Source organism: Bombina bombina, chromosome 1 (genome assembly GCF_027579735.1).
Source record: "Bombina bombina isolate aBomBom1 chromosome 1, aBomBom1.pri, whole genome shotgun sequence".
Taxonomy (NCBI): Eukaryota; Metazoa; Chordata; class Amphibia; order Anura; family Bombinatoridae; genus Bombina; species Bombina bombina.
Window position 1 is genome coordinate 1,102,231,319 of NC_069499.1, and position 25,378 is coordinate 1,102,256,696.

The following is a 25,378-nucleotide window of genomic DNA, read 5'->3' on the forward strand; positions in this document are numbered from 1 at the left end:
GTATATGTCTCTAGCTATTTTAGCTAGAAAAGCTTTATGGATTAAACTTGGAATGCTGATATGTCTTCTAAGTCAACTTTGCTTTCCCTTTCTTTCCAGGGTAAATAATCATTTTCGTTCCTTTCCTCACAACAAGGAACAAAAGCCTGATCCTTCATCCTCAGGAGCGGTATCAGTTTGGAAACTATTTCCAGTTTGGAATATATCCAAGCCTTATAGAAACCTATAGCCAGCTCCTAAGTACCTATGAAGGTGCGGCCCTTATTCCAGCTCAGCTGGTATGGGGCAGATTACGTTTTCTTCAAAGAAATTTGGATCAATTCCGTTCTCAATCTCTGGTTTCAGAACATTGTTTCAGAAAGGTACAGAATTGGCTTCAAGTTAAGGCCTCCTGCTAAGAGATTTTTTTCTTTCCCGTGTCCCAGTTAACACAGCAAAGGCTCAGCATTTCTGAAATGTGTTTCAGATCTAGAGTTGGCTGGAGTATTTATGCCAGTTCCAGTTCTGGAACAGGGGCTGGGGTTTTATTTTATCTCTTCATTGTACCAAAGAAGGTCAATTCCTTCAGACCAGTTCCGGATCTATCATTATTGAATCGTTATGTTAGGATACCAACATTCAAGATGGTTACTGTAGGACTATCCTGCCTTTTGTTTAGCAAGGGCATTATATGTCTACAATAGATTTACAGGATGTGTATCTGCATATTCCGATTCATCCAGATCACTTTTAGTGTCTGAGATTCTTTTTTTAGACTAGCATTACCAGTTTTTTGGCTCTACCGTTTGGCCTAGCCTCAGTTCCAAGAATTTTTTTCAAAGGTTCTCGGTGCCCTTCTTTCTGTAATCAGAGAACAGGGTTTTGGTATTTCCTTATTTGGACGATATCTTGGTACTTGCTCAGTCTTCTCATTTTCGAAGAATCTCATACGAATCGACTTGTTTTGTTTCTTCAAGTTCATGGTTGGAGGATCAATTTACCAATCAATTCATTGATTCCTCAGACAAGGGTAACCTTTTTAGGTTTCTAGATAGATTCAGTGTCTATGACTCTGTCCTTGTCAGACAAGAGAAGTTTAACATTGATATCAGCTTGTCAAAACCTTCAGTCACAATCATTCCCTTTGGTAGCCTTATGCATGGAAATGTTGGGTCTTAGGACTGCCGCATCAGATGCAATCTCCTTTGCTCGTTTTCACATGCGACCTCTTCAGCTCTGTATGCTGAACCAATGGTGCAGGGATTACTCAAAGATATCTCAATTAATATCTTTAAACCGATTTTACGACACTCTCTGACATGGTGGACAGATCACCATCGTTTAGTTCAGGGGGCTTCTTGTTCTTCCGACCTGGACTATAATCTCAACAGATGCAAGTCTTACAGGTTGGGGAGCTGTGTGGGGGTATCTGACGGCACAAGGGGTTTGGGAATCTCAGGAGGTGAGATTTCCGATCAATATTTTGGAACTCCGTGCAATTTTCAGAGCTCTTCAGTCTTGGCCTCTTCTGAAGAGAGAGTTGTTCATTTGTTTTCAGATAGACAATGTCACAACTGTGGCATACATCAATCATCAAGGAGGGACTCACAGTCCTCTGGCTATGAAAGAAGTATCTCGAATTTTGGTTTGGGCGGAATCCAGCTCCTGTCTAATCTCTGCGGTTCATATCCCAGGTATGGACAATTGGAAAGCGGATTATCTCAGTCGCCAAACGTTGCATCCGGGCGAATGGTCTCTTCACCCAGAGGTATTTCTTCAGATTATTCAAATGTGGGAACTTCCAGAAATAGATCTGATGGCTTCTCATCTAAACAAGAAACTTCCCAGGTATCTGTCCAGATCCCGGGATCCTCAGGCGGAGGCAGTGGATGCATTATCGCTTCCTTGGAAGTATCATCCTGCCTATATCTTTCCGCCTCTAGTTCTTCTTCCAAGAGTAATCTCCAAGATTCTGAAGGAATGCTCGTTTGTTCTGCTGGTAGCTCCGGCATGGCCTCACAGGTTTTGGTATGCGGATCTTGTCCGGATGGCCTCTTGCCAACCGTGGACTCTTCCGTTAAGACCAGACCTTCTGTCTCAAGGTCCTTTTTTTCCATCAGGATCTGAAATCCTTAAATTTAAAGGTATGGAGATTGAACGCTTGATTCTTGGTCAAAGAGGTTTCTCTGACTCTGTGATTAATACTATGTTTCAGGCTCGTAAATCTGTATCCAGAGAGATATATTATAGAGTCTGGAAGACTTATATTTCTTGGTGTCTTTCTCATCATTTTTCTTGGCATTCTTTTAGAATACCGAGAATATTACAGTTTCTTCAGGATGGTTTAGATAAGGGTTTGTCCGCAAGTTCCTTGAAAGGACAAATCTCTGCTCTTTCTGTTCTTTTTCACAGAAAGATTGCTATTCTTCCTGATATTCATTGTTTTGTACAAGCTTTGGTTCGTATAAAGCCTGTCATTAAGTCAATTTCTCCTCCTTGGAGTTTGAATTTGGTTCTGGGGGCTCTTCAAGCTCCTCCATTTGAACCTATGCATTCATTGGACATTAAATTACTTTCTTGGAAAGTTTTGTTCCTTTTGGCCATCTCTTCTGCCAGAAGAGTTTCTGAATTATCTGCTCTTTCTTGTGAGTCTCCTTTTCTGATTTTTCATCAGGATAAGGCGGTGTTGCGAACTTCTTTTGAATTTTTACCTAAGTTGTGAATTCCAACAACATTAGTAGAGACATTGTGGTTCCTTCATTATGTCCTAATCCTAAGAATTCTAATGAGAAATTGTTGCATTCTTTGGATATTGTTAGAGCTTTGAAATATTATGTTGAAGCTACTAAGTCTTTCCGAAAGACTTCTAGTTTATTTGTTATCTTTTCCGGTTCTAGAAAGGCCAGAAAACTTCTGCCATTTCTTTGGCATCTTGGTTGAAATCTTTATTTCATCTTGCCTATGTTGAGTCGGGTAAAACTCTGCCTCAGAGGATTACAGCTCATTCTACTAGGTCAGTTTCTACTTCCTGGGCGTTTAGGAATGAAGCTTCGGTTGATCAGATTTGCAAAGCGGCAACTTGGTCCTCTTTGCATACTTTTACCAAATTCTACCATTTTGATGTATTTTCTTCTTCTGAAGCAGTTTTTGGTAGAAAAGTACTTCAGGCAGCGGTTTCAGTTTGAATCTTCTGCTTATGTTTTTCATTAAACTTTATTTTGGGTGTGGATTATTTTCAGCAGGAATTGGCTGTCTTTATTTTATCCCTCCCTCTCTAGTGACTCTTGTGTGGAAAGATCCACATCTTGGGTAGTCATTCTTGGGTAGTCATTATCCCATACGTCACTAGCTCATGGACTCTTGCTAATTACATGAAAGAAAACATAATTTATGTAAGAACTTACCTGATAAATTCATTTCTTTCATATTAGCAAGAGTCCATGAGGCCCGCCCTTTTTTGTGGTGGTTATGATTTTTTTGTATAAAGCACAATTATTCCAATTCCTTATTTTATATGCTTTCGCACTTTTTTCTTATCACCCCACTTCTTGGCTATTCGTTAAACTGAATTGTGGGTGTGGTGAGGGGTGTATTTATAGGCATTTTAAGGTTTGGGAAACTTTGCCCCTTCTGGTAGGAATGTATATCCCATACGTCACTAGCTCATGGACTCTTGCTAATATGAAAGAAATGAATTTATCAGGTAAGTTCTTACATAAATTATGTTTTTAATGTGTCTATAAATATTAACTAATAAAAAGAACTTAGGAATTTATATTAATTTTATGGTTTTAGTATATGCATATTGATTGAGGGTTTATTTTAAATAATAATTATTAAATATATTGTGTTATAACCCGGCCATATACAGACATTAGTCTTAATAAAGGCCCACTATTGAGGACCAAAACGCATTGACAGTTATTTGGTAAGCCTTAATTCCTTTTTTCTGACTTTTTGTTTTTAGCCGTATTGAACTATTTGCTATATGTTTTACAGGTTACAGGAAGAAAATACGACTCAGCTCCAAAGAGGAACACATTACCTCACAGAGGGATTTATATCTACTATTAACACTTTGGAATAACTTTCTTTTCCACTGATTGAATTCACATTTTTCACACTTCACACATTTTTTTGGGACTTTTTTTTCACATCTCCTGATAATATTTTTATTTCTGATTTCCTTTTTTGTTTTGTGTACGTCTTGGACGTCATTTTGGAATCATTTTCACATTTCATCCACATTTTTTGAACACTTATTTTTTCATTATCACCATTTGGAATACGCCACCTATTGGAACACTACAGACTGTTTTTTAGCCAAGTCTCTATTGGTCCTATACTCATAAAGGTGCACCTTACAGAGCTTAGACTGAGCTTATTTTTCTTTCTTTACTATGTGTTTTTAATTTTTTTAACTGTATATTGTGCTTTTTTTTATCTAAGTGTTTTACATCAATTGTGTAATTTACATTGTACCTATCCCCTAAATGTGTATTTAGAGTCATTTAGACAGTTGTAATAAATTTCCACATTTTACCCTTAACCTCCCCGCCCTCTCTACACTTTTTCTCCTATTTCTCACACACCCAGGGTGGGCTAGAACACCCGTGTTACGGAGCGACAGAGGCTTACCTTAAGCGCTTTATCTCATCACACTAATCTAACTAACACACCGATTTGTGCATGCGCAATTTGAAATAGCTAACTGAAAAATATTAAACATGCACTGCTAAACTGTCATACAAGAAAACGGCTAACTGGACAAGAAGACAGCTGTGGACCAAGCTTGGTGGCCATTTTCGGCTGCAAACAAATGATTATTTATTAGTTTCATGCACTTCTTACAAGCTTATAGATGTGGAACCCATTTTTAAGATGCTTGTCTGGTATGTAACAATAAGTAATAAAGAATAAGTATTGTGTCTAGACTGTCCCTTTAACAGTGGGTGTGTACCAGAGCCTTAAACCATGCCAAGCAGGAATATGTACCTGTTCTTAGATAATTGTTACTAATAGAAATCTCATATCATGACAATTGATTCAATCTTACATCATGATAATGGAAAATATAATCATGTAGTAATGTTTGACAAAAAAAAGTTATTTGTTTACAGTATCCAACATTGACAAATTCTGAAGCCAGGGCACCCATGGTACCTTAAAAACGGAGTCTGGCAACTGGATTTCTGATCCCTGAGGCTAGTCCCCAATTATATAACTTTTTAATTTTTCCCAGACCCCTGCAGTGTCAATCAGTACATACACTCAACACTGGCTTTTTACTTTCATGGTCCCTGCAGTGACAGTCAGCAGGGGACCTAGCAAAATTAAGAATATCATGGCCTCTGTGTATGATATTTGTAAATCCATTAGAAATGTTATTTTAGAATAACAACTCCATAATTATTTTACTATAATTACAATCAAGGCAAATTGATTGTGGACAGTAGTCATACACAGTTTTTAGCATGTGCAAAGTGATGAGGGTTCATTTTTAGCACAATTGCTCTACCACAATGTGAAAATGTTGCATAAAAGGAAGCATGGTTGTGTCAGAACCATGTTCGACATTGATTAAAAACTGAAAACCTTAACAATAAAATACATTTTTTTTTTTTTTTTTTTAAATATATTTTTATTGAGGTACTTAAATTAGGCTTACAAACAGTATAATCAAACAAAAAGAAATGCCAATCGGTACAGAAGGATGATATACATTTCAAAATTGGAACTATAATGGTATGTGAAACCTTATGCACAGCTCATCAGTGAAATAGTAAACAGATATGCATGACAAACTTAAATGTATGATGCCTATTGAAAAGGAACCCTTCCAAAGCAAATCTAATAGGTCACTCTTGGACCTATAATAAGGAAACACATCTAACAGGGGGGGAAGGTATAATGGAATGACGAGACCTCTCTTGGATCTCACTGTAGTAACCTCGTTTTTTGTTTTATTTTTAATATGCCTGAATGAGTGGATATCATGGGAGAGATTAGGAGTAAGACAAGCTTGAGTAAATATAGATTCTATAGTATTTTTGGGGCTACAAAACATGTCTGGGTGTATAGATATCCTGGGGGAGATAGAGAGTTATGAGACATGTTTGAGCATACATAGGTACTGAAACATTTTTAGAGCTATAGAGCATGGTTGGACGAATGGATATCATGGGAGAGAAAAAGAATAAAACATGCTTGAGACATATTTATAACAAGGAAAAATAAGGTGTGGTATTGGGTAGAGAAACCACATAATTCACTCTCCTGAAATAGGAGATATATTAAGGGGGGGGGGGGGGGGAGGTGGTAAATTGAGTATGTTAGACCAAATATTTAAGTAAAGCGCCATATTACATAAAAGGGAATAACAATGATGCAGGACCTGCCTGCTCTAAAAACTGTGTAAAGGAAGCTGTGTATATGTATTCTAGGCCCTTTTACTGAATTGTTGATATCATTTAGGCAAGGGCTATATGTAAGTTGGAGTGTGAAACAAATGGGCCAAAGATAATAGACTTAGTAGGGCACGGGGTCTAGTTGTAATTGTGGGAATCATGTAAAGGTGATATGTTTGGAGTAGGTCATGCTCTGGTACAGAAAAATTGGGATATTTACATAGATTGTATGCTAGGGCACAAATAGGCTATAGTAGTTAGGATGGGACCAGCTTAAAGTGCAATACATATAACTTTACAAAATTGTCCCCAGAGCAACATGAAATCTAAAATTGAAGTTGAGGCAGGATTAAATTACCCAATCTATGTGACCTAGGTAGCAGCAATGAAGCTGTAGCATTAAAGTGAAAACAGCAAAACATAACAATTGGGCCTTACAAAACAACTGCAAGGTGGAGCATACCAAATGTTAGGACGCAGCCTCGGCCGCTGGCTACGTCTGTACTGTATTGAAAGAAATAAACCCACTATACAGCTGCACTAGTGTAGTGTGTAGACATTATAAGTATTCTATATGTCCCCATTCACAATTCTGCCAGATTAAGAAGTACATACAACAGCAGGACCTATCTAATAGAACATATAGCATCTCTGAACACTTCAGTACAGTAACAACAGGAGGGATGCACTGAGAAAACACACATTGTATATAGATGTCATATTAAAAACAAACATAACTCTATAAGCAGAGATTGTAACATAACATGTGCAGCACACAAAACTTTCATATAGACCTAACATGCAAGACATAACTTAAGCTGTCATGCGGTGCCACAATGCCCAGGAGATCACAACAAGTAGAAATGTATTTGTATGATAACTGGCGATAGAATAATCCTATACACTTCTTACCCTCTTAGAAATATACATCCATAAACGCAGGTCTATGATAAGTGCACATACATGTAAATAAATACAAGAGCTCAACAGCCTGTGGACCTAGGTGTAGAAATATCTGAGGGCAACGGCTCCTGCTATTATATCAAAATTGGGCATATAATGTGAAAGCAGTTAGGCATCAAACACTTATTAAACCAAAGTGAGATATAAAGTTACCGGAGCTAAGTAATAAAAAGTTATGTTATTACAGACTCAACATAAAACAAATATGGACTTTTGAAAAACAGACGTGTCAAACAGAAAAAATTAGCTAATATCAGCCAGTCCAGAAGGCCTTGCTTAACCGGGCACACTATTGTGAAACCATGATAGTCTGTTCAACAATCTCATGCTAGTTAGTAGTAAGTCTAACCAATGCCCGCTTTAAGGCCGTACTGTACCCAAGTTATGAACTGTCCATGCCAGCATTCATCACTCTGCTTTATATCTGAGAGGCTAAGGCAAAATAAAGCAGTCTGCGAGAGTATAACTGTCCAGGTTAATGGAGAAACCCCACGGAATCCAGTCTGCTTATCTGAGACACCAAGATTGGGACCGGTGTTGTAAGCCTCCTCCTGAGCTAGCATAGTGGCTCGAGAGTCCATTAAGGAAGGCTGTAGCACAAGCTTGATAGGCGTCTTAAGATTTCCCCGCGGTGGAGCCGGATCAGAGTACTGGGGAGAGTGAGCTTCCAGGACCGAGTCTTTAGTGCGCCATGAGGTGTCCCTAACTATAGACACCGGGCTATTGCGGGTAATAGGATCGTCCCCCCCGTTAGAAATCACCTTGTGGTTAGTGTTGTCCAGCTCACAAGGTAACGGCTCAGCGGGTGGTCTTGCTGCATTTGCATAAGGTGTGTTTGGGTCTGTTTCTTTACGAGCCTTCCCAAATGCCTCCAGCAGTGCGGTCTCCATCTTTAAGAAATGCGTTTGAAGCAATTGTGCAATCTCTACTTTCAACATGGTTAGCGACATAATGGCCGACAGCAAATGGAGTAATTCCGCGCCAAACTGGAGATATAGCTGTCAGGATATTATAAGTCCCAACTCCTCACGGAGACCACCGGGGTAAATCCTCAAGCTCCGGGGACCTAGAAACACCGGCAGCTATATCTGTGTCGCATATATAGACAAATATAAGGTTGAGGCGGCAGTAGAATGCGCATTGTTATCCCTTCCAGGAAGGGCATGAAAGTCACTTTGGGTAAACCCGATAGCTAATAGACAATATGTGCCGGTCCTCTAAAGGTTATCACCTCCTCTGTGTATATGTCATTTATTATTTTCAGGCTTCAGTAGGGTATTTGAAGTAGTTGGTATCTCGGAGCTCTCGTGCTATGCGACCATCTTGGTCCCTAGTTGGCTCCGCCAACAATAAAATACATTTGACCTAGTTTTATCTGATGATATTTACGCTTATTGAATTCTGCCAAATTGCATACAGTCACCGTGCGATAAGCTCTAAGTGTATTAAATTGTCTATTCCAATGTGTGGTCTGTCCAAGTAGGCATGATTATGCCCAGTATTGGAAATGAACAGAATGTCTACGCTGTAATTTTTACAGTAACATTCAGACAGAATACTGATGTATATGGGCTTTTGTCTGAAACATATAGGTTTTATTCAGTAATAAATACATTTGCAGGGAATCTTGGAGGTTGAGTTAGTTTGTTTTTAAAGGTTTCAGGGAGGCTACCAGGCTCACGATATCGAGTTAGTTTGTTTTTAAAGTGATGGTAAACTCTCCCCTTTTTAAAATCAGATCTGGAATGTAAGCGCTATTTTAGATGAAGTTTAATTCATTAGCTGTAATGAAGATGCAGTATAACATGCTTTTTAATATAGATATGAAATTCAAATACTGCATGCTCCTCCGCCCACTTCAAATGTAAAATTTTCTGTGAGCTAACAGATTGAATTATTAAAAACCAAATACAGGGTGCGCTAATGAAAGCTGCTAATATGATGGAATAGAGGATAGGAAAAAGCTGATAGATACAAGAATAAGCTAGTAATAAGGAATAGCTCATAGATTGTGTAAATACAATAAAATATATTTAATAGATTTGTATAAACCCTAATACATGATAACTAACTTTAAAAATACATAATGAATTGGTAAAAATAAAAAACCACCGGTGGTAGGAGGATGGGGGATAGAAATAAAAGTCAGTTTATGGGCTTAAAAAATGAATCAAAAAAAACAAAGTTCAATGATTAAAAAATGCAGGCAAAAAAATAGCAGAGTTCAGTGAAAGCATGGAAAGCAGCTAAGTCAGTCTGTGTGGCTGGATCAATGTAACATTCAAGTTAAAGCTCAGTGGGTGGCTAAAAGGACAATCTGTGTTCAAGTAGAAAAGTCTGTGTCATAGATGATTCGTTTTACAAGATTGACTCACCCAGAATACGAAGCTATTTTCTGTTATGCTTCTCCGTGTACAAGTGTAGTTGGTTAGATGTGAACACGTTAGACCCTTGATAGACAGGAGATTACCTTTCAGGTGAACAGTATCACTCCTTTCAGGTGAACAGTATCACTCCAACGTATACTGCGATTTGCTGGATTGTGCGTATGCGGGGTCACGTGATAGTTTGTTCCAATCAGATGCACGGATTACCGGGTGGTATACGTTGGAGCGATACTGTTCACCTGAAAGGTAATCTCCTGTCTATCAAGGGTCTAACGTGTTCACATCTAACCAACTACACTTGTACATGGAGAAGCATAACAGAAAATAGCTTCGTATTCTGGGTGAGTCAATCTTGTAAAACGAATCATCTATGACACAGACTTTTCTACTTGAACGCAGATTGTCCTTTTAGCCACCCACTGAGCTTTTACTTGAATGTTACATTGATCCAGCCACACAGACTGACTTAGCTGCTTTCCATGCGTTCACTGAACTCTGCTATTTTTTTGCCTGCATTTTTTAATCATTGAACTTTGTTTTTTTGGATTCATTTTTTAAGCCCATAAACGGACTTTTATTTCTATCCCCCATCCTCCTACCACCGGTGGTTTTTTATTTTTTACCAATTCATTATGTATTTTTAAAGTTAGTTATCATGTATTAGGGTTTATACAAATCTATTAAATATATTTTATTGTATTTACACAATCTATGAGCTATTCCTTATTACTAGCTTATTCTTGTATCTATCAGCTTTTTCCTATCCTCTATTCCATCATATTAGCAGCTTTCATTAGCGCACCCTGTATTTGGTTTTTAATAGTTATTGTTTAGAGGTATTTTGGAACTAACCTCTTTTTTTCAGGGTAGCCATTTTTGTGCTAATTTGCAGACCTCCTTTTTTACCTTACTAACAGATTGAATTGTTGTCCAATCAGCGCTCTCCCCATCTGGCACTTTTGTTGTAGCTAGAGCATTGATTGGAGAGTAATTCAATCATTTAGCTGACAGAAAAATTGACTTTTAAAGTGGATGGTGTAACGTGGGGTATTTGAATTTCATATCTATATTAAAAACTAAGTTATAGCGCATCTTCATTGCATATGATGAATAAAACCCCATCTAAAATAGCGCTTACATTCCAGGTCTGATTTTAAAAAGGGGAGAGTTTACCATCACTTTAAAGGTTTCAGGGAGGCTACCCGGCTCACAATATTGTTAACATTGTGGTGAGCTGAGAAACCGCAACTTTTACTGTCAAATTGCACTTATAGTTACATGTTAATACGTGCCGCAGTGTATCTCTTTAATTTACACTATTAAACGTGCCGCAGTGTATCTCTTTAATTTACACTATTAAACGTGGATACTTGTATGACCGGTGTTTAAAGCACACGGAGGATTAGATCTGTTGGCTGTGACATCCGAGAAAGAGGCGGACACGTCAGACACTGAAGCAAGCTTCATAGTTGTATACAACCAATGTGCACTGTTTTAATATTTATTCTGTAAGTAGCTCTGGGAAGGGGCATCTACACTTAGATCGTGTTGCGCTTTTCTTTTGTAGGGAATCTTGGAGCATACAATAATTATTTAATATTTATCAAGCCCAAAATAATAAAAGACTGAATTGGTCTTGAAAGACTTAGAAAATGCAAACCCTGAGGTTTGAACAGATAGTGTAGTTACTTGATTAAATACAGCATTGAGTCAATTAACTATTTATAAATAGTAAAATAAAAATACATACTTTCTAGCATACATGAAGAGTCCAAAGCTGACCAGAATCACGATCAAATAGACATTGGTAGCTTCATTCCATGCTTCGTGTACAGAGTAATCAATAGTATCATCATCAGCCATTACACCATATCCTCCTGCCATCCCTCTATAAAGCGAGTACAAAGAGTTACAATTGTGTTAAAGGGGCTAATGTGTACCAACAACCGTCTGTTACAATGTAGCAAGTCTCTGATTTCCTTTAATTCAGGATCATTCTATTTGTCTGATGACTTTGATTTGTGGTTCGTGTTTGGCCTGTGCATTTCAGTATGGTTAACGTAATATTTGTGACCTCCCTGTAATGCCAATGCTATGTAAAATAATGATCCCTATAATCTATAGTGACCATGCGTGCATGATCCTAGTGCAATCAGCAAGTGATTACAGGTCAACCTGGATGTGGAACCGCTAACAGATAAAATGTGCAATTCGATCTCTTATCAGCCGGGGATTACTGTACCCATTCGATTGCCCTGTGATGCCAAGATTAAAGTGTCTACTATAAAAGGTATTCCCCCGTCCCCTTTTATATGTGAAGCATCTGTCCCGGTGAGCCTTTTCATAAGATGGCACTAATAATATTACATAACTCACAACAAGCAGGTGACGCAAGACAATCTCCCTTCCAAATATATATTACTCCATAGCAAAGGTAGTGCGTAATTGCACTACTTCCGTGTTTACCCTCGAAAGCAACCCTTTCACGCGTACTTACTGTAAGCTCTGATTCGTTAATAGTAGGTAAGCTCTGATTGGTTAATAGTATGTAACCTCTCATTGGGCAAATCTTTTTTCTATGGTTCCTAAAGATGCCCCTGTTCTAAAAAAAAAAAAGTACATACTGTATATTTACATTAATTATTATTAGTGGGTACTAGTGAAAATTTGATTTTACTAAGTATTTTGTTATATAATGCCTGAAACAAACATGGCCGCATCGCTAATCTACTTTAGCGAGGTGTCATCACTATAAACCAATTAGGACCAAGTATTCACTGGCAGCACTGCGAAAACCAATCAAAACACTTGTTCTGAGCATCAACCATCAAGTAGGAAGTGGGTTGTTTTATGACAAGACTATGTAGAGGTTTTGCCAGCTTTGATCTGACACTGATGAATAATTTATTTTACCTGGTGTGTCTGGGGATTTTCAGTATTCTCCTGACAGGTCAAAATGCAAAAGACAGGCAGTTCACAGAAAAGGACATGGAACATTATAGGTGAGATTATGAATTAGTGGGATAAGCAAGCGTTCTAGTTTAAAAAAAAAAAAACTTGTGCGTCCTGAAATGACAGTTCCCTGCATGAAACACAATGACAGTGGACGATTCACTGCAATTAATAAGTGACATTGGGTAAATCTTTTCTGTTTTCCTACAAATAAAACAAAGAGTAATTACTTTCTATCTTTACAGTCTGGTAAATATAATTAGAGGGGAATGGTGTTCCGTTTTCAAAAATGGGATCTCATATAAGGGTACAACACCAAAATAATATAATGATGATAATACAGCTTATTGGTAAATGCTTAGATATTACAGTCTTGCAGCTGACTCATATGTAGTAATAATAATAACAACAAACAAAACGGTGAGAAGCACAATATATTAACCCATAGGGCTAGATTTAATAGTTTGTTGATGGACAAGGTTCACATGTTGTCACAAATTGTCAGTCCCATTTGTTTCCCATATTTAGCATTGTTCAAGGGGTCAATGAGATATCTGCATAGTTCTTATCAGATTCTTAGTGTAAATAAATGTAGATAACATACCTAACTTTTAAAGGGACATAATACTCATATGCTAAATCACTTGAAACTGATGCAGTATAACTGTAAAAAGCTGACAGGAAAATATCACCTGAGCATCTCTATGTAAAAAAGGAAGAAATTTTACCTCACAATCTCTTCAGCTCAGCAGAGTAAGTTCTGTGTAAAAAGTTATACTCAGTTACTCCCAGCTGCAGGTAATAAAAAATGAAGAAATGAACAGCAGCCAATCTGCATCAGCAGTGCTGAAGTCATGAACTCTTTTACTGTGATCTCATGAGATTTCACTTAATTCTCATGAGATTTCATAAGCTGAATAGGGAAATAATATGAGAGTGCACGAGGCTCATCCCCTAAGCTGTCCCAGGACAGACACACTAAAATGCTGCTTAGAAATCCTTTACAATGGGATGTGGCTACTGAGGAACTTTTGAGGTAAAATATCTTCCTTTTTTACATAGAGATGTTCTGGAGATATTTTATAGTCAGCTTTTTACAGCTATACTGCATCACTTTCAAGTGTTTAAACAATTGGGTATTATGGCCCTTTAAAATGAAAGCTATCTTCTTCAAGGAAAACACTGGGGAGAAATACACAAACCCACAGTAGTTGTGAAAGTCAAGCATGAAAACACCAGGTTGCTAAAAAAAACACATATTGTACCAAGAAGAAACATGTTTGTGATGGGGATCACCTATCATTTATATAGCTTATACCAGGGGTCAACAAAGCTGTTTAAAATTTAGGAGCTAGTAAGAATAGATATATGGCGAATAACCCAAATAGTAAGAACCCAGGGGTAAAATTCTATTTGCCAGCGGCTCCCTGGCTCCTGGGTTTGTCGAGCCATGGCTTAAACCTACCTTTACAGTTTGCTACAATAATAATTGCTATACTGCCATGTAAATAATAATGGCTACAACATGTTGAAGTCATCAGACTCTGCTGAGGTTTATTGCTATGAATATAAACCAGATTTACTATAGAGGTTATTTTTTAAAAATCTTGTTTCCAGGAATCGGGTGAAGTCTATGTTCTATCATGCATACAACAATTACCTGGACAATGCCTTTCCATATGATGAGTTACGACCTTTGACTTGTGATGGGCAAGATACCTGGGGAAGGTGATAAAACTATTTATTGCATACATGTTTAGTAAGTGTGTGTGGATATACATGTGTGTTAGAGAGGTTTTTTTTTATCTTATTGTTGTCTTCCCCCCCCTTGCAACCCTATTTAGGAACCTATTTTATGTTTACTCTTTTTCTAAATGAATACAAAAAATATAATGATACAAATAAAGCTATTTTAAAATAAGTCATACCTATTCTGTACATTATAATTACATTAATTATTGAAAGTTTTCATGATCATATTATCAGGTTTATATGGTCTTGATTTTTTTTTTAATTACTATGCCTCAGTAACTAACCCCCCCCATCACAATTATCCCTAACCATGACCTAGTTATCTATAAAGCTAGACTAATATAGCTTACTGAAGAGTCTGAAAATATTTCTTTCTCCTGCAGTTTTTCATTGACATTGATTGATGCTCTGGATACATTACTTGTAAGTATATACCGTTAGCCTGCACCAAAACATCTACTTTCTGGTACTTTTATTATATATCTAAAATAAAGATATATATATATATGTATATATATATATATATATATATATATGTGTATATATATATATATATATATATATATATATATATATATATATATATATATATATATATATATATAAAAATGATATCAGTATGTAGTTACTGACTTCATAGTTACAAAACATACATTGAGATCTGCAATGTAGTTCACTGATTAGCTATAGAAGTCAATTATTTATGTGTATATGGTTTATAATTAGAGAGATAAAGGTAATTTATCAGCTTCATTACTTTAAAAAAAAAAAACTGAATTATGTGTGTATGGCCTTGGCAGCCCAGAAGCAGAAATGTGATGATCTGGGCATGGTTATGGTGTATCTGGAAAATATAAGGGCAGCCCAATATTTTCAGAAGGGATGTAGAAGAAAGAAGGGTAGCAGAAATTTACCTCCCAGTTAGGAACTATCCAGTTTGGGATTATAGGGAGGTATGTCAGACATTAATAAACTGTCACCAGGTCTATTTTCTTTTTGTTATTTTTTTTAATTCTTTTTTTATTAGAGAAACAGAGGTACAAGTAGATAAATGTATGTACTTACAGAGTAAGGCTAGAAAAATATTACAATTTACAGTCTGAAATAAGTGCTTGATACTAAACATAAGTACATTATCAGTGGTGGTACAGTTGATATAGTTTGATACAGAAAAATATGTCAGTTTTTACTTTCAGTACAAAAAATGTATGTGTGGGCTGTACAGGTTTGAGTACATGACACTGGTACTATATGAAATAGATCTATACATTTAGATGTGTGTCAAAGCTAGTTAAGCACCATCTTATGTTGAACCATATTTAAACTGTGGTTCTCGTGTATGTTTATAGCATTTATGTAGAAATTGGGCTGATTTAGGCTATGCTCCTGACCAAGGGTATAGGTGAAGTCAAGTTACCATGGTCATACTCTTCAGTTACCAGATTCTAGGGGATTAAGATTTAAATACAAGGTTTACTTCTGCTTCACGAGACTGGCAAATAGGTATGTGATTGTCTTCTAGCAGGGAGTAGAGGAATAATATGCCAATTTCAGTCTAGGGGCATAAAATATCAAATAGAGAATTCATTTTAAAGGGACAGTCAACACCAGAAATATTGTTGTTTAAAAAGGTAGATAATCCCTTTATTACCCATTCCCCAGTTTTGCATAACCAGCACAGTTATATTAATACACTTTTTACCTCTGTAATTACCTTGTATCTAAGCCTCTTGCAAACTGCCCCCTTATTTCAGTTCTTTTGACAGACTTGCATTTTTAGCCAATCAGTTCTGACTCCTAGGAGCTTCACGTGCCTGAGCTTAATGTTATCTATATGAAACACATGAACTAACACCCTCTAGGGGTAAAAATCTGTCAAAATGCTTTCAGATTAGAGGCGGCCTTCAAGGTCTAAGAAATGAGCATATGAACCTCCTAGGTTTAGCTTTCAACTAAGAATACCAAGAGAACAAAGCAAAATTGGTAATAAAAGTAAATTGGAAAGTTGTTTAAAATGACATGCCCTATCTGAATCATGAAAGTTTTTTTTTTTTACTTGACTGTCCCTTTAAGTGATTCATAATACCCCAAAGAGCATCAGCTAGTTGTGGATTGTCATAAACCAGGTCTATTTTCTTTCTAGTATAGGTGCACACACTGGTGCAACATGGGGAATGGTGTAAGCAAGCTGTTCACTAAAGTGTGTAACATGGAAAACTATAAAGTTTATTATAGTGGGAACATTTTATGTTAGCAGTTCCTTAATCCCACATGAAGGACTATTACTATCTGTTTCTCTTCCTCAAAAGCTACATTTCTTAGATATTGGTGTTTTCTGCTAATAAGCCTAGAATCTTATCATTTTGGCAGTCAAGTTAGAGATCAGGATGACAGTTTGTGTAAACCCCTATAGACTCACTAAAGGTGTCTATTGAACTGATCTGTGTTTATTAAAATGAGAGGTAGAGAGATTTTCTGAACTGATATAGTTTAAGGCCACAGCTACTAAAACTGCGCTGTCCACTGTTTCATCCTTTATTAATTATATCACAAAATATAAACCAAATGGTACATGGTCCCCTGCACCAGATGTTTCCTAGGCCTGCTAGAGAAGGTGTCGTGAGACAAGTACTGCAATGCACATTTTGGTACTCTTGCCAACTTATTACACCCTTGTGCCAACACCCTATGTAATTTCTTAGGCCTCCCTGATAACTTTGGACCATACCTGGCTTCTGCATCTAGATCTTAAAATATCTCCTAGAGTCAAGAGACATCACTTAATATATACATTGTTGGGGACATAATTGTCTATTGCCAGGAATTAAAGAAAACAAACAAAACAGGCCATCCACCCCAAGTTGGTGAGGGGTTATTGATATAGATTATGTAAAGGATATGGAGGAATATGTCTTCCATACTCAACTACAGTTGGCCCTTTTCAGCGAGGAGCCATGGCTCTTACTTAACCCAAAGTTGGTTACTGTTCTATGAGTTGGCATGTTGGTTCTTGAGATATTTCTGTTCCTTTTCAGGGAGGTTTGTGAACAGAGTGTCGCCTCCTCCCCCCCCTTTTTTTTTAAATTATGTAGATTGGACACTTGTGCCTTTTAGATATATTTTAGGCATATTTCTTTATTGCATATTCTTTTCACTTAATCCATCTGCAGTTCATGTAAATGTCTGCATTTGTTTTATTTATTTTTTTATATACTGAAAATTGCAATTAAATAAAAATGATAAAAAAAAAGTGTGTACATTGTTAGTAGTTTCAAAAATCATTAGATGTGCATGGGCAAAATATTTGTTTTGTCTGAAAGATTTGTTTCAAATTTTTACCTAATGTTCTGTTCAACCACATTTCGTTCATATGGCCATTCCTTTTTGGCCGAATATTGGATTTGGATTTGTTACTGTTATTTCCAATGGAAACAGCAAATATATAGAACTAATTTTAACAAAAGTCTTACATTATATAATTTGAACAGTTAAAAGAACCTATCTTTCAATGCTAACATAATAAACAACCTAATAGCTCACAGAGGCAGTCAAATACACATTCTAATAGCTCTAGTCAAAGTAATTGAAATGTATGCTAGGTGAGGGTTGATTTGCAAGCCTGTATGATAAAAATCCAACATTTAGTATCTGACTGGCTGTTCCTAACATGAATCATTAGTGATACTATGGCAGGACGTTCAGACCCAATGTAAACCATTACAAACAAAAAGAGCTGATTAGCCAAAGAATATAGCCCCCCCCCCACCGCACTATTTTTGGCGTCAGCATGAACAAATGCGCACATTGATTTGGTTAAGCCAAATGCACTTCTCTAGTAATCATATTTTAAATACTTATAACTTAATTAGGTATAGATGATGATGGTACTTTTACATGTACTAAAATTTGCACTTTTAGTCATTTTACATTGTTACAAAATATATAACTAAAAGAAAGTGTACCCATATAAAGCCATCACTTCTCCTAAGCCATCAGATGAAAGTTTGTACTGATTAACTATAGTTACTTGTACTGATTAACTATAGTTACCAAGGTATGGTTGGACTGCTCATGGAAACACAGGATATCACAGCCCTCCATACAAACCTAAATATTAACTACCTTTCTTACGATAGATACCTCTGGGTGTGACTACTCCTACCTTTCTACAATCCCCAGCATTCTGCTCCTGCTTTCAAAACATAAGTTCATTAGCATGACTGCAACCATTACTCCTATAGACCTCAGAGAATAGTAGCCTTATCCTCTACAGATCCCTAAACAACAGCTTACTTCAGACTTGTGGAGGCAAAACTAATACTTACACAGACTAGTACACTCATGTTACTAGATTCAACACATAATGGCAGTTCTTTTGTCAATAAGCATTTTCTAGAGGAGGTAAATATTAGACATTCAATGCCGCTGTCATGTGGATAGAAGAGGAAATGTCAAGATATGATTTTTGTATGTTAAAAATTGTTGAGATTTTTTTTGTATTGAAAGACGCCAGATAGAGTAGCAAAAAATATACAAGGCCTATCATGCCTACTTGTTAGTAGATGTGTATTTACTATCTTTTATGTCAGGTAAAATTATTTGCTTTGATACCCACAGATAATTGGCAACACCACAGAGTTCCAAAGAGTTGTGAATGTGCTCCAGGACATGGTTGATTTTGACATAGACGTCAATGCATCAGTATTTGAGACCAATATTCGAGGTTTGTATTCTGTATTAGATGAGTATATCCTAATCAATGTGCTTCTCTTTCTTCTTGCCTTACTTCAGAGCACAAACTTTTTGTTCTGGCAAATTTTATTCTGAAATATATTTTCTTCCTGTACAAATTACTTGACATGGACACATGTTTAACCTCTGTAAATTGTTTCTATTTTTCTAATAGAATATTAATGCTTTGTACATAAACCTCAAACATGATTCTTACATTATTTTGCAGTTGTGGGTGGTCTTTTGTCTGCCCACCTCCTTTCCAAGAGAGCTGGCCTTGAGCTGGAGCCAGGATGGCCTTGCACAGGCCCTTTACTTCGTATGGCAGAAGAAGCTGCACGAAAACTCCTTCCAGGTCAGATGATGACAGAGTATTAAAGAAAGCATTAATATTCTTCTATTTATTCTATAAGTTTAGCAAAACACACGGGACATTGCTATAAAATCTTTTGTGTTCCTGTAACAAACCGCAAACTGTTTTCTTGCCAAGCCTGTGTCTTCACCAGCGGCAGGTGGTATACTGTTGTCCCAGAATATACAAGCTAGAAATAATGACTTAAAGGCCCAGCTTACCACAAACCCTTACTGGAATACTGCAAGTTAAACAGATAGGAACCAAGGAGGGGTAGGGGTTAGGGGTAATAGAGCAATGAGATCAAACTTAGTAGCTGATTTTTCTCTAGTACTTAAATCACCACGTACAAATCAAAAGAACAAACAAGTACTAGAAAGTAACTGTAAATTAAAGGGATAGAAAGGTCAAAATTGAAATATGCATAGATGTATTTCAATTAAAAAATATAATCATTTTTGCAATATACATACATTAACAAAAATGGTTCTAGGAAAAGTAATGACTGTTTTGCAGCGATATATGCACTTATCCTGCGAGGGCCCGTACACCAGTATTAAAAAACCATACCTGCTTAGAGAGCTGACTGTGGTGTGTATTGCTTCAGACGTAATTTGTGTCTTACAAGCTACTGCTGACTCTCTGAGAAGGTGTGGTGTTTCAATACTAGTGCACAGAACCTCACAGGATATGTACGTATGCTGCCGAAAAACAGTAATAACTTTTATTAGAAGTAAAAATGCTTCTATTTCAAACTGAAATGCACCCATGCACATTTTTGACCTTTCTATCTCTTTTATCATTGTAAGATCAAATGGAAATAGACTGTGATAAAAAAATTGGTCTCACTAACTAGATGAAAACTAACTTGCCTAGGTAATTAGAAATAACAAAAGATCGTACTAAATGCAAGTCAATTCTAGTAGGTAGCAGAATGTAATTGCACAAATAAATACCTTTTAATGCAGATCTCGTGAGAGCAGAGACATATGCAGTAAAACTACTGCTTAGGTAAGGAATTAGAGAATACAAAGTCAAACAATCAAAGTTAAAGCCACACAGAGAAAACAGTACAAAATCAGAATACAAATGCAAAAGACAAGCCAAAGTCAATTAATAGAAAGTCCAAAATAAAGAATTAAACAAAAGCCAGTCAGTGGAAACTAAGTCAAAATTAGGAAATCAGAATAAAACATTACCAGAGTAGATGTAGCTAACACACTCAATGCACAAGCAGCATTCTGCTGCAAACAGAGCTTATAAGGACTACTATAAATTAAAGGGACACTCAGGTCAAATAAAATTTTCATGATTCAGATACAGCATGTACTTTTAAACAACTTTCCAATTTACTTCCATAAAAAAAAAATGTGCACATTCTTTTATATTGACACTTTTTTGAGTCACTGAGCATGTGCAAGAACTCGCAGACTATACGTATATGCATTTGTGATTGGCTGATTGCTATCACATGGTACAGGGGGAGTGGAAATAGACATAACTTTGAAATTTGTTACAAAAAAATCTACTACTCATATGAAATGCTATTGTATTGTCTTGTTATCTTGCATTTGTTGATTACGCAAATCTACTGTGTTTACTGGTCCTTTAATCTTCTAGGCTCCCTTAAAGGTACAGCACGCCTTACTGCAGCAGGACCAGAAATCACTCTGACAAGTGCATTTTATCACAGTTTCAATTAGTGCTTAATGTGTTTATTATTGTAAATGATAAGTTAGCTTTGATGATAAATTATAGATCCGGGGTCATGACCTTAGAGAGTATGCTGCCAAATTGATGATAATCTTTAAAAAATTATCTTAAGTGCTTATGGTGTCACTCTTAAAATGTAAGGGGACATTAATTTAACATTAAAGTTGAATTTTCTTATAAATCCATAATATATATATCAACAGTTAAAGCTTAGCATAGTTTCATATTTCAGCCAAATAAACCAAGTAGTGTCGGGGTACTCCAAATGCTAAGTGCCAGCACCATCTTAGGCACTGATGCTATACTTTTTTAACCACTGATATGGATTGTAAAATACTAAAGGAGTGCGTATTGGCAGACTTAAATTTAATGGGAATAAATGGGTATCATAAAGCCAATTGTTTAGGGTAGATGGAAACAGATATAGAAAATTGACAGTAGATGTCCACTGGTATTAGGGTGGAATAGGTTGTAGTGCTGTAGTTCTCAATATGAGTATGCAGAGAAGAGCCGTTGCAAATTTAAATTATATCGAAGAGATCACATGTACTATTGAAGTTTATCTTCTGAAAACTGAACGGACTAGTTATTCGTTTATTTCTGTAATAAACTCTGACGGTTATTGCATACCAATACTGCTGTTCCGAATTGTAACTGTCCATCTGGGTAATAACATTTTCACAGATGAAACCATGCATATATTTTATATATATATATATATATATATAAGTAAATGTTATTTCTAAATAGGGCTGCAATAATCGTTTAATCGGCCGATTATTTTTTCGACTAATCGGCTAAAAAAATTATCAATAATGGTTTCCTTTATTTTAAAAAAATCCCCATACTGAGTGTTACAAATATAAACTTCAGACTAAAACTTTACATTAACACAATTGTTTGTCCAATTTTTAAGCAGCAGAGCACAGTTTTATAATTAAACAAAACCAAACCAAAAACTGTTTGAAAAGAGGTAGAACTAGAAAGAGTTAGACTATCAATGTTAATAACATTCTGTTATTCACTCTTTCAGAAACTTTCCATTGAAATGCAAAAATCTCAACATGAACACATACTTCTGGCTAAGGGTGGTTCTCTGTTTGCAGCTATATTTCCTGCAGCAGAAAAGAGGCACTCAGATGGTGTTGAGGTGCTTGAGATGCATAAGTAGGATTTTGCCAATTTCACCAAAGTGGGATATTTACCTTTGTTAGCTCTTCACCAATGCAAAGTGTTTTCCACCTTGGCAAGGGGCCTCTCAATAAAGTAACCCTTGACTTCATTCTAACATAAAAAATATCTTGAATATCTATATGCAATGGTAAATAAGCAGCTATAAGGTTAGGGGAAATATCTAGACTGCTCTAAAAATAACAGATATATACTTATAAAGTTTGAATCTGGTACATATTATCACAATTTATTAAAAATATAAAAAAACAATAAAAAACGAATCAAAAGCTCTAAGGTCTTTATATCAATAACAGGACAAAGCCTTAAACATTTATTTATACAGTACATATAATCAGCAATAGCAAGCAATACGCTAATAATTGTGCAAACAGGTAATGGTGCACATCAATTTAAATAACTCACATCAATCTAGTAGCTAGGTGTAAATAACAAGCTCAGCACTATATCATGAAAAGCATAGTTCCAAATCACCCGATTTAATATAAACAATCCAAAAGATAACTATTATATCTGGGTTACACATAAGCCAGGGGTAGTTGTAAACTTATACTGTCCTGAAAAAGTGAAAAGTAGACGTCTGTAGATTATTATCGATTATGATGATTAGTTGTTGCAGCTCTATTTCTAAATATTGCTTCATCAGCACTTCAGCTGGTAAAAATATTCCAGTATGTAACAAGGTTGGATATCCCTGCTCTATATTATCTCTCCCTACTAAATACTGTAAGGATGGCCAAACCCCCCTAAGGCTCTGCAAGGTGCACACCCTTCCTATGAATCAGATAGCAAGCAGAATACAATCGCCTAGATTACGAGTCTTGCATTAGCCTTAAAAAGCAGCGTTGAGGGGTCCCAACGCTGCTTTTTAACGCCTGCTGATATTACGAGTCTGGCAGGTACAGGTTTACCGCTCACTTTTTAATCGCGATTTTAGCATACCGCAAATCCCCCTTACGTCAATTTCGTATCCTATCTTTTTAATGGGATTTTCCTAACGCCGGTATTACGATCGCTTGAAAAAGTGAGCGGTACAGCCTCTACCTCCAAGACTCCTACCGCATTTTAAAGTCAGTAGTTAAGAGTTTTATGGGCTAACGCCGTAACATAAAACTCTTAACTAAAGTACTATAACGTACACTAACACCCATAAATGACCTATTAACCCCTAAACCGAGGCCCCCCCCCCCCCACATCGCAAACACTATAATAAAATTATTTAACCCCTAATCTGCCGACCGGACATCGCCGCCACTGTAATAAATGTATTAACCCCTAAACCGCCGCACTCCCGCCTCGCAAACACTAGTTAAATTTTAATAACCCCTAATCTGCCGTCTCTAACATCGCCGACACCTAACTACATTTATTAACCCCTAATCTGCCGCCCCCAACGTCGCCGCTACTATATTAAATGTATTAACCCCTAAACCTAAGTCTAAACCTAACCCCCCCTAACTTAAATATAATTTAAATACATCTAAATAAATTATTCCTATTTAAAACTAAATACTTTCCTATAAAATAAACCCTAAGCTAGCTACAATATAACGAATAGTTACATTGTATCTATCAGGGTTTATTTTTATTTTACAGGCAAGTTTGTATTTATTTTAACTAGGTAGAATAGTTATTAAATAGTTATTAACTATTTAATAAACTACCTAGCTAAAATAAATACAAATTTACCTGTAAAATAAACCCTAACCTAAGTTACAATTACACCTAACACTACACTATCATTAAATTAATCACATAAAATACCTACAATTAATTACAATTAAATTAAATAAACTAAATTACAGAAAATAAAAAAGAAATTACAGATATTTTAAACTAATTACACCTAATCTAATCCCCCTAATAAAATAAAAAAGCACCCCAAAATAAAAAAAAAACCTACCCTATACTAAATTACAAATAGCCCTTAAAAGGTCCTTTTGCAGGGCATTGCCCCAAAGTAATCGGCTCTTTTACCTGTAAAAAAAAAAATACAATACCCCCCAACATTAAAACCCACCACCCACACACCCAACCCTACTCTAAAACCGACCCAATCCCCCCTTAATAAAACCTAACACTAACCCCCTGAAGATCACCCTACCTTGAGACGTTTTCACCCAGGCGGGCGCAAGTGGACCTCCAGAGGGGCAGAAGTCTTCATCCGATCCGGCCAGAAGAGGACATCCAGACCGGCAGAAATCTTCATCCAGGCGGCATCTTCTATCTTCTTCCTTCTGGAGCGGGTCCATCTTGAAGACTTCAGACGCGGAGCATCCTCTTCCATCCGACGGCGACTGAAGAATGAAGGTTCCTTTAAGTGACGTCATCCAAGATGTCGTCCCTTCCTTTCCGATTGGCTGATAGAATCCTATCAGCCAATCGGAATTAAGGTAGGAAAAATCCTATTGGCTGATGCAATCAGCCAATAGAATTGAAGTTCAATCCTATTGGCTGATCTAATCAGCCAATAGGATTGAGCTTGCATTCTATTGGCTGTTCCAATCAGCCAATAGAATGCGAGCGCAATTCTATTGGCTGATTGCATCAGCCAATAGGATTTTTCCTACCTTAATTCCGATTGGCTGATAGGATTCTATCAGCCAATCGGAATTGAAGGGACGCCATCTTGGATGACGTCACTTAAAGGAACCTTCATTCTTCAGTCGTCGTCGGATGGAAGAAGATGCTCCATGTCGGATGTCTTCAAGATGGACCCGCTTCGCTCCGGATGGAAGAAGATAGAAGATGCCGCCTGGATGAAGATTTCTGCCGGTCTGGATGTCCTCTTCTGGCCAGATCGGATGAAGACTTCTGCCCCTCTGGAGGTCCACTTGTGCCCGGCTGGGTGAAAACGTCTCAAGGTAGGGTGATCTTCAAGGGGTTAGTGTTAGGTTTTATTAAGGGGGATTGGGTCGGTTTTAGAGTAGGGTTGGGTGTGTGGGTGGTGG

General features: G+C 36.7%; 2 protein-coding genes across 2 annotated transcripts in view; one reads left to right on the forward strand and one right to left on the reverse strand.

Moving 5' to 3' along the window:
* SMIM19 (small integral membrane protein 19) overlaps positions 1-12,224 on the reverse strand; it is a 42,681-nt gene extending 30,457 nt beyond the window's left edge. Inside the window, exons 1-2 of the mRNA XM_053696685.1 lie at positions 12,113-12,224; positions 11,487-11,624 (exon numbers count right to left, since the gene is read on the reverse strand). Coding sequence (XP_053552660.1) covers positions 11,487-11,620 — 134 coding nt within the window. The 5' untranslated portion in view covers positions 11,621-11,624; positions 12,113-12,224. The remainder of the gene's footprint in view (positions 1-11,486; positions 11,625-12,112) is intronic.
* Positions 12,225-12,561: 337 nt separating this feature from the next.
* The window catches only part of EDEM2 (ER degradation enhancing alpha-mannosidase like protein 2), a 70,075-nt gene continuing 57,258 nt past the window's right edge, over positions 12,562-25,378 (forward strand). The window contains exons 1-5 of the mRNA XM_053696771.1: positions 12,562-12,738; positions 14,306-14,416; positions 14,824-14,863; positions 19,058-19,163; positions 19,401-19,526. Of these exons, the coding sequence (XP_053552746.1) occupies positions 12,587-12,738; positions 14,306-14,416; positions 14,824-14,863; positions 19,058-19,163; positions 19,401-19,526 (535 nt within the window). The 5' untranslated portion in view covers positions 12,562-12,586. The remainder of the gene's footprint in view (positions 12,739-14,305; positions 14,417-14,823; positions 14,864-19,057; positions 19,164-19,400; positions 19,527-25,378) is intronic.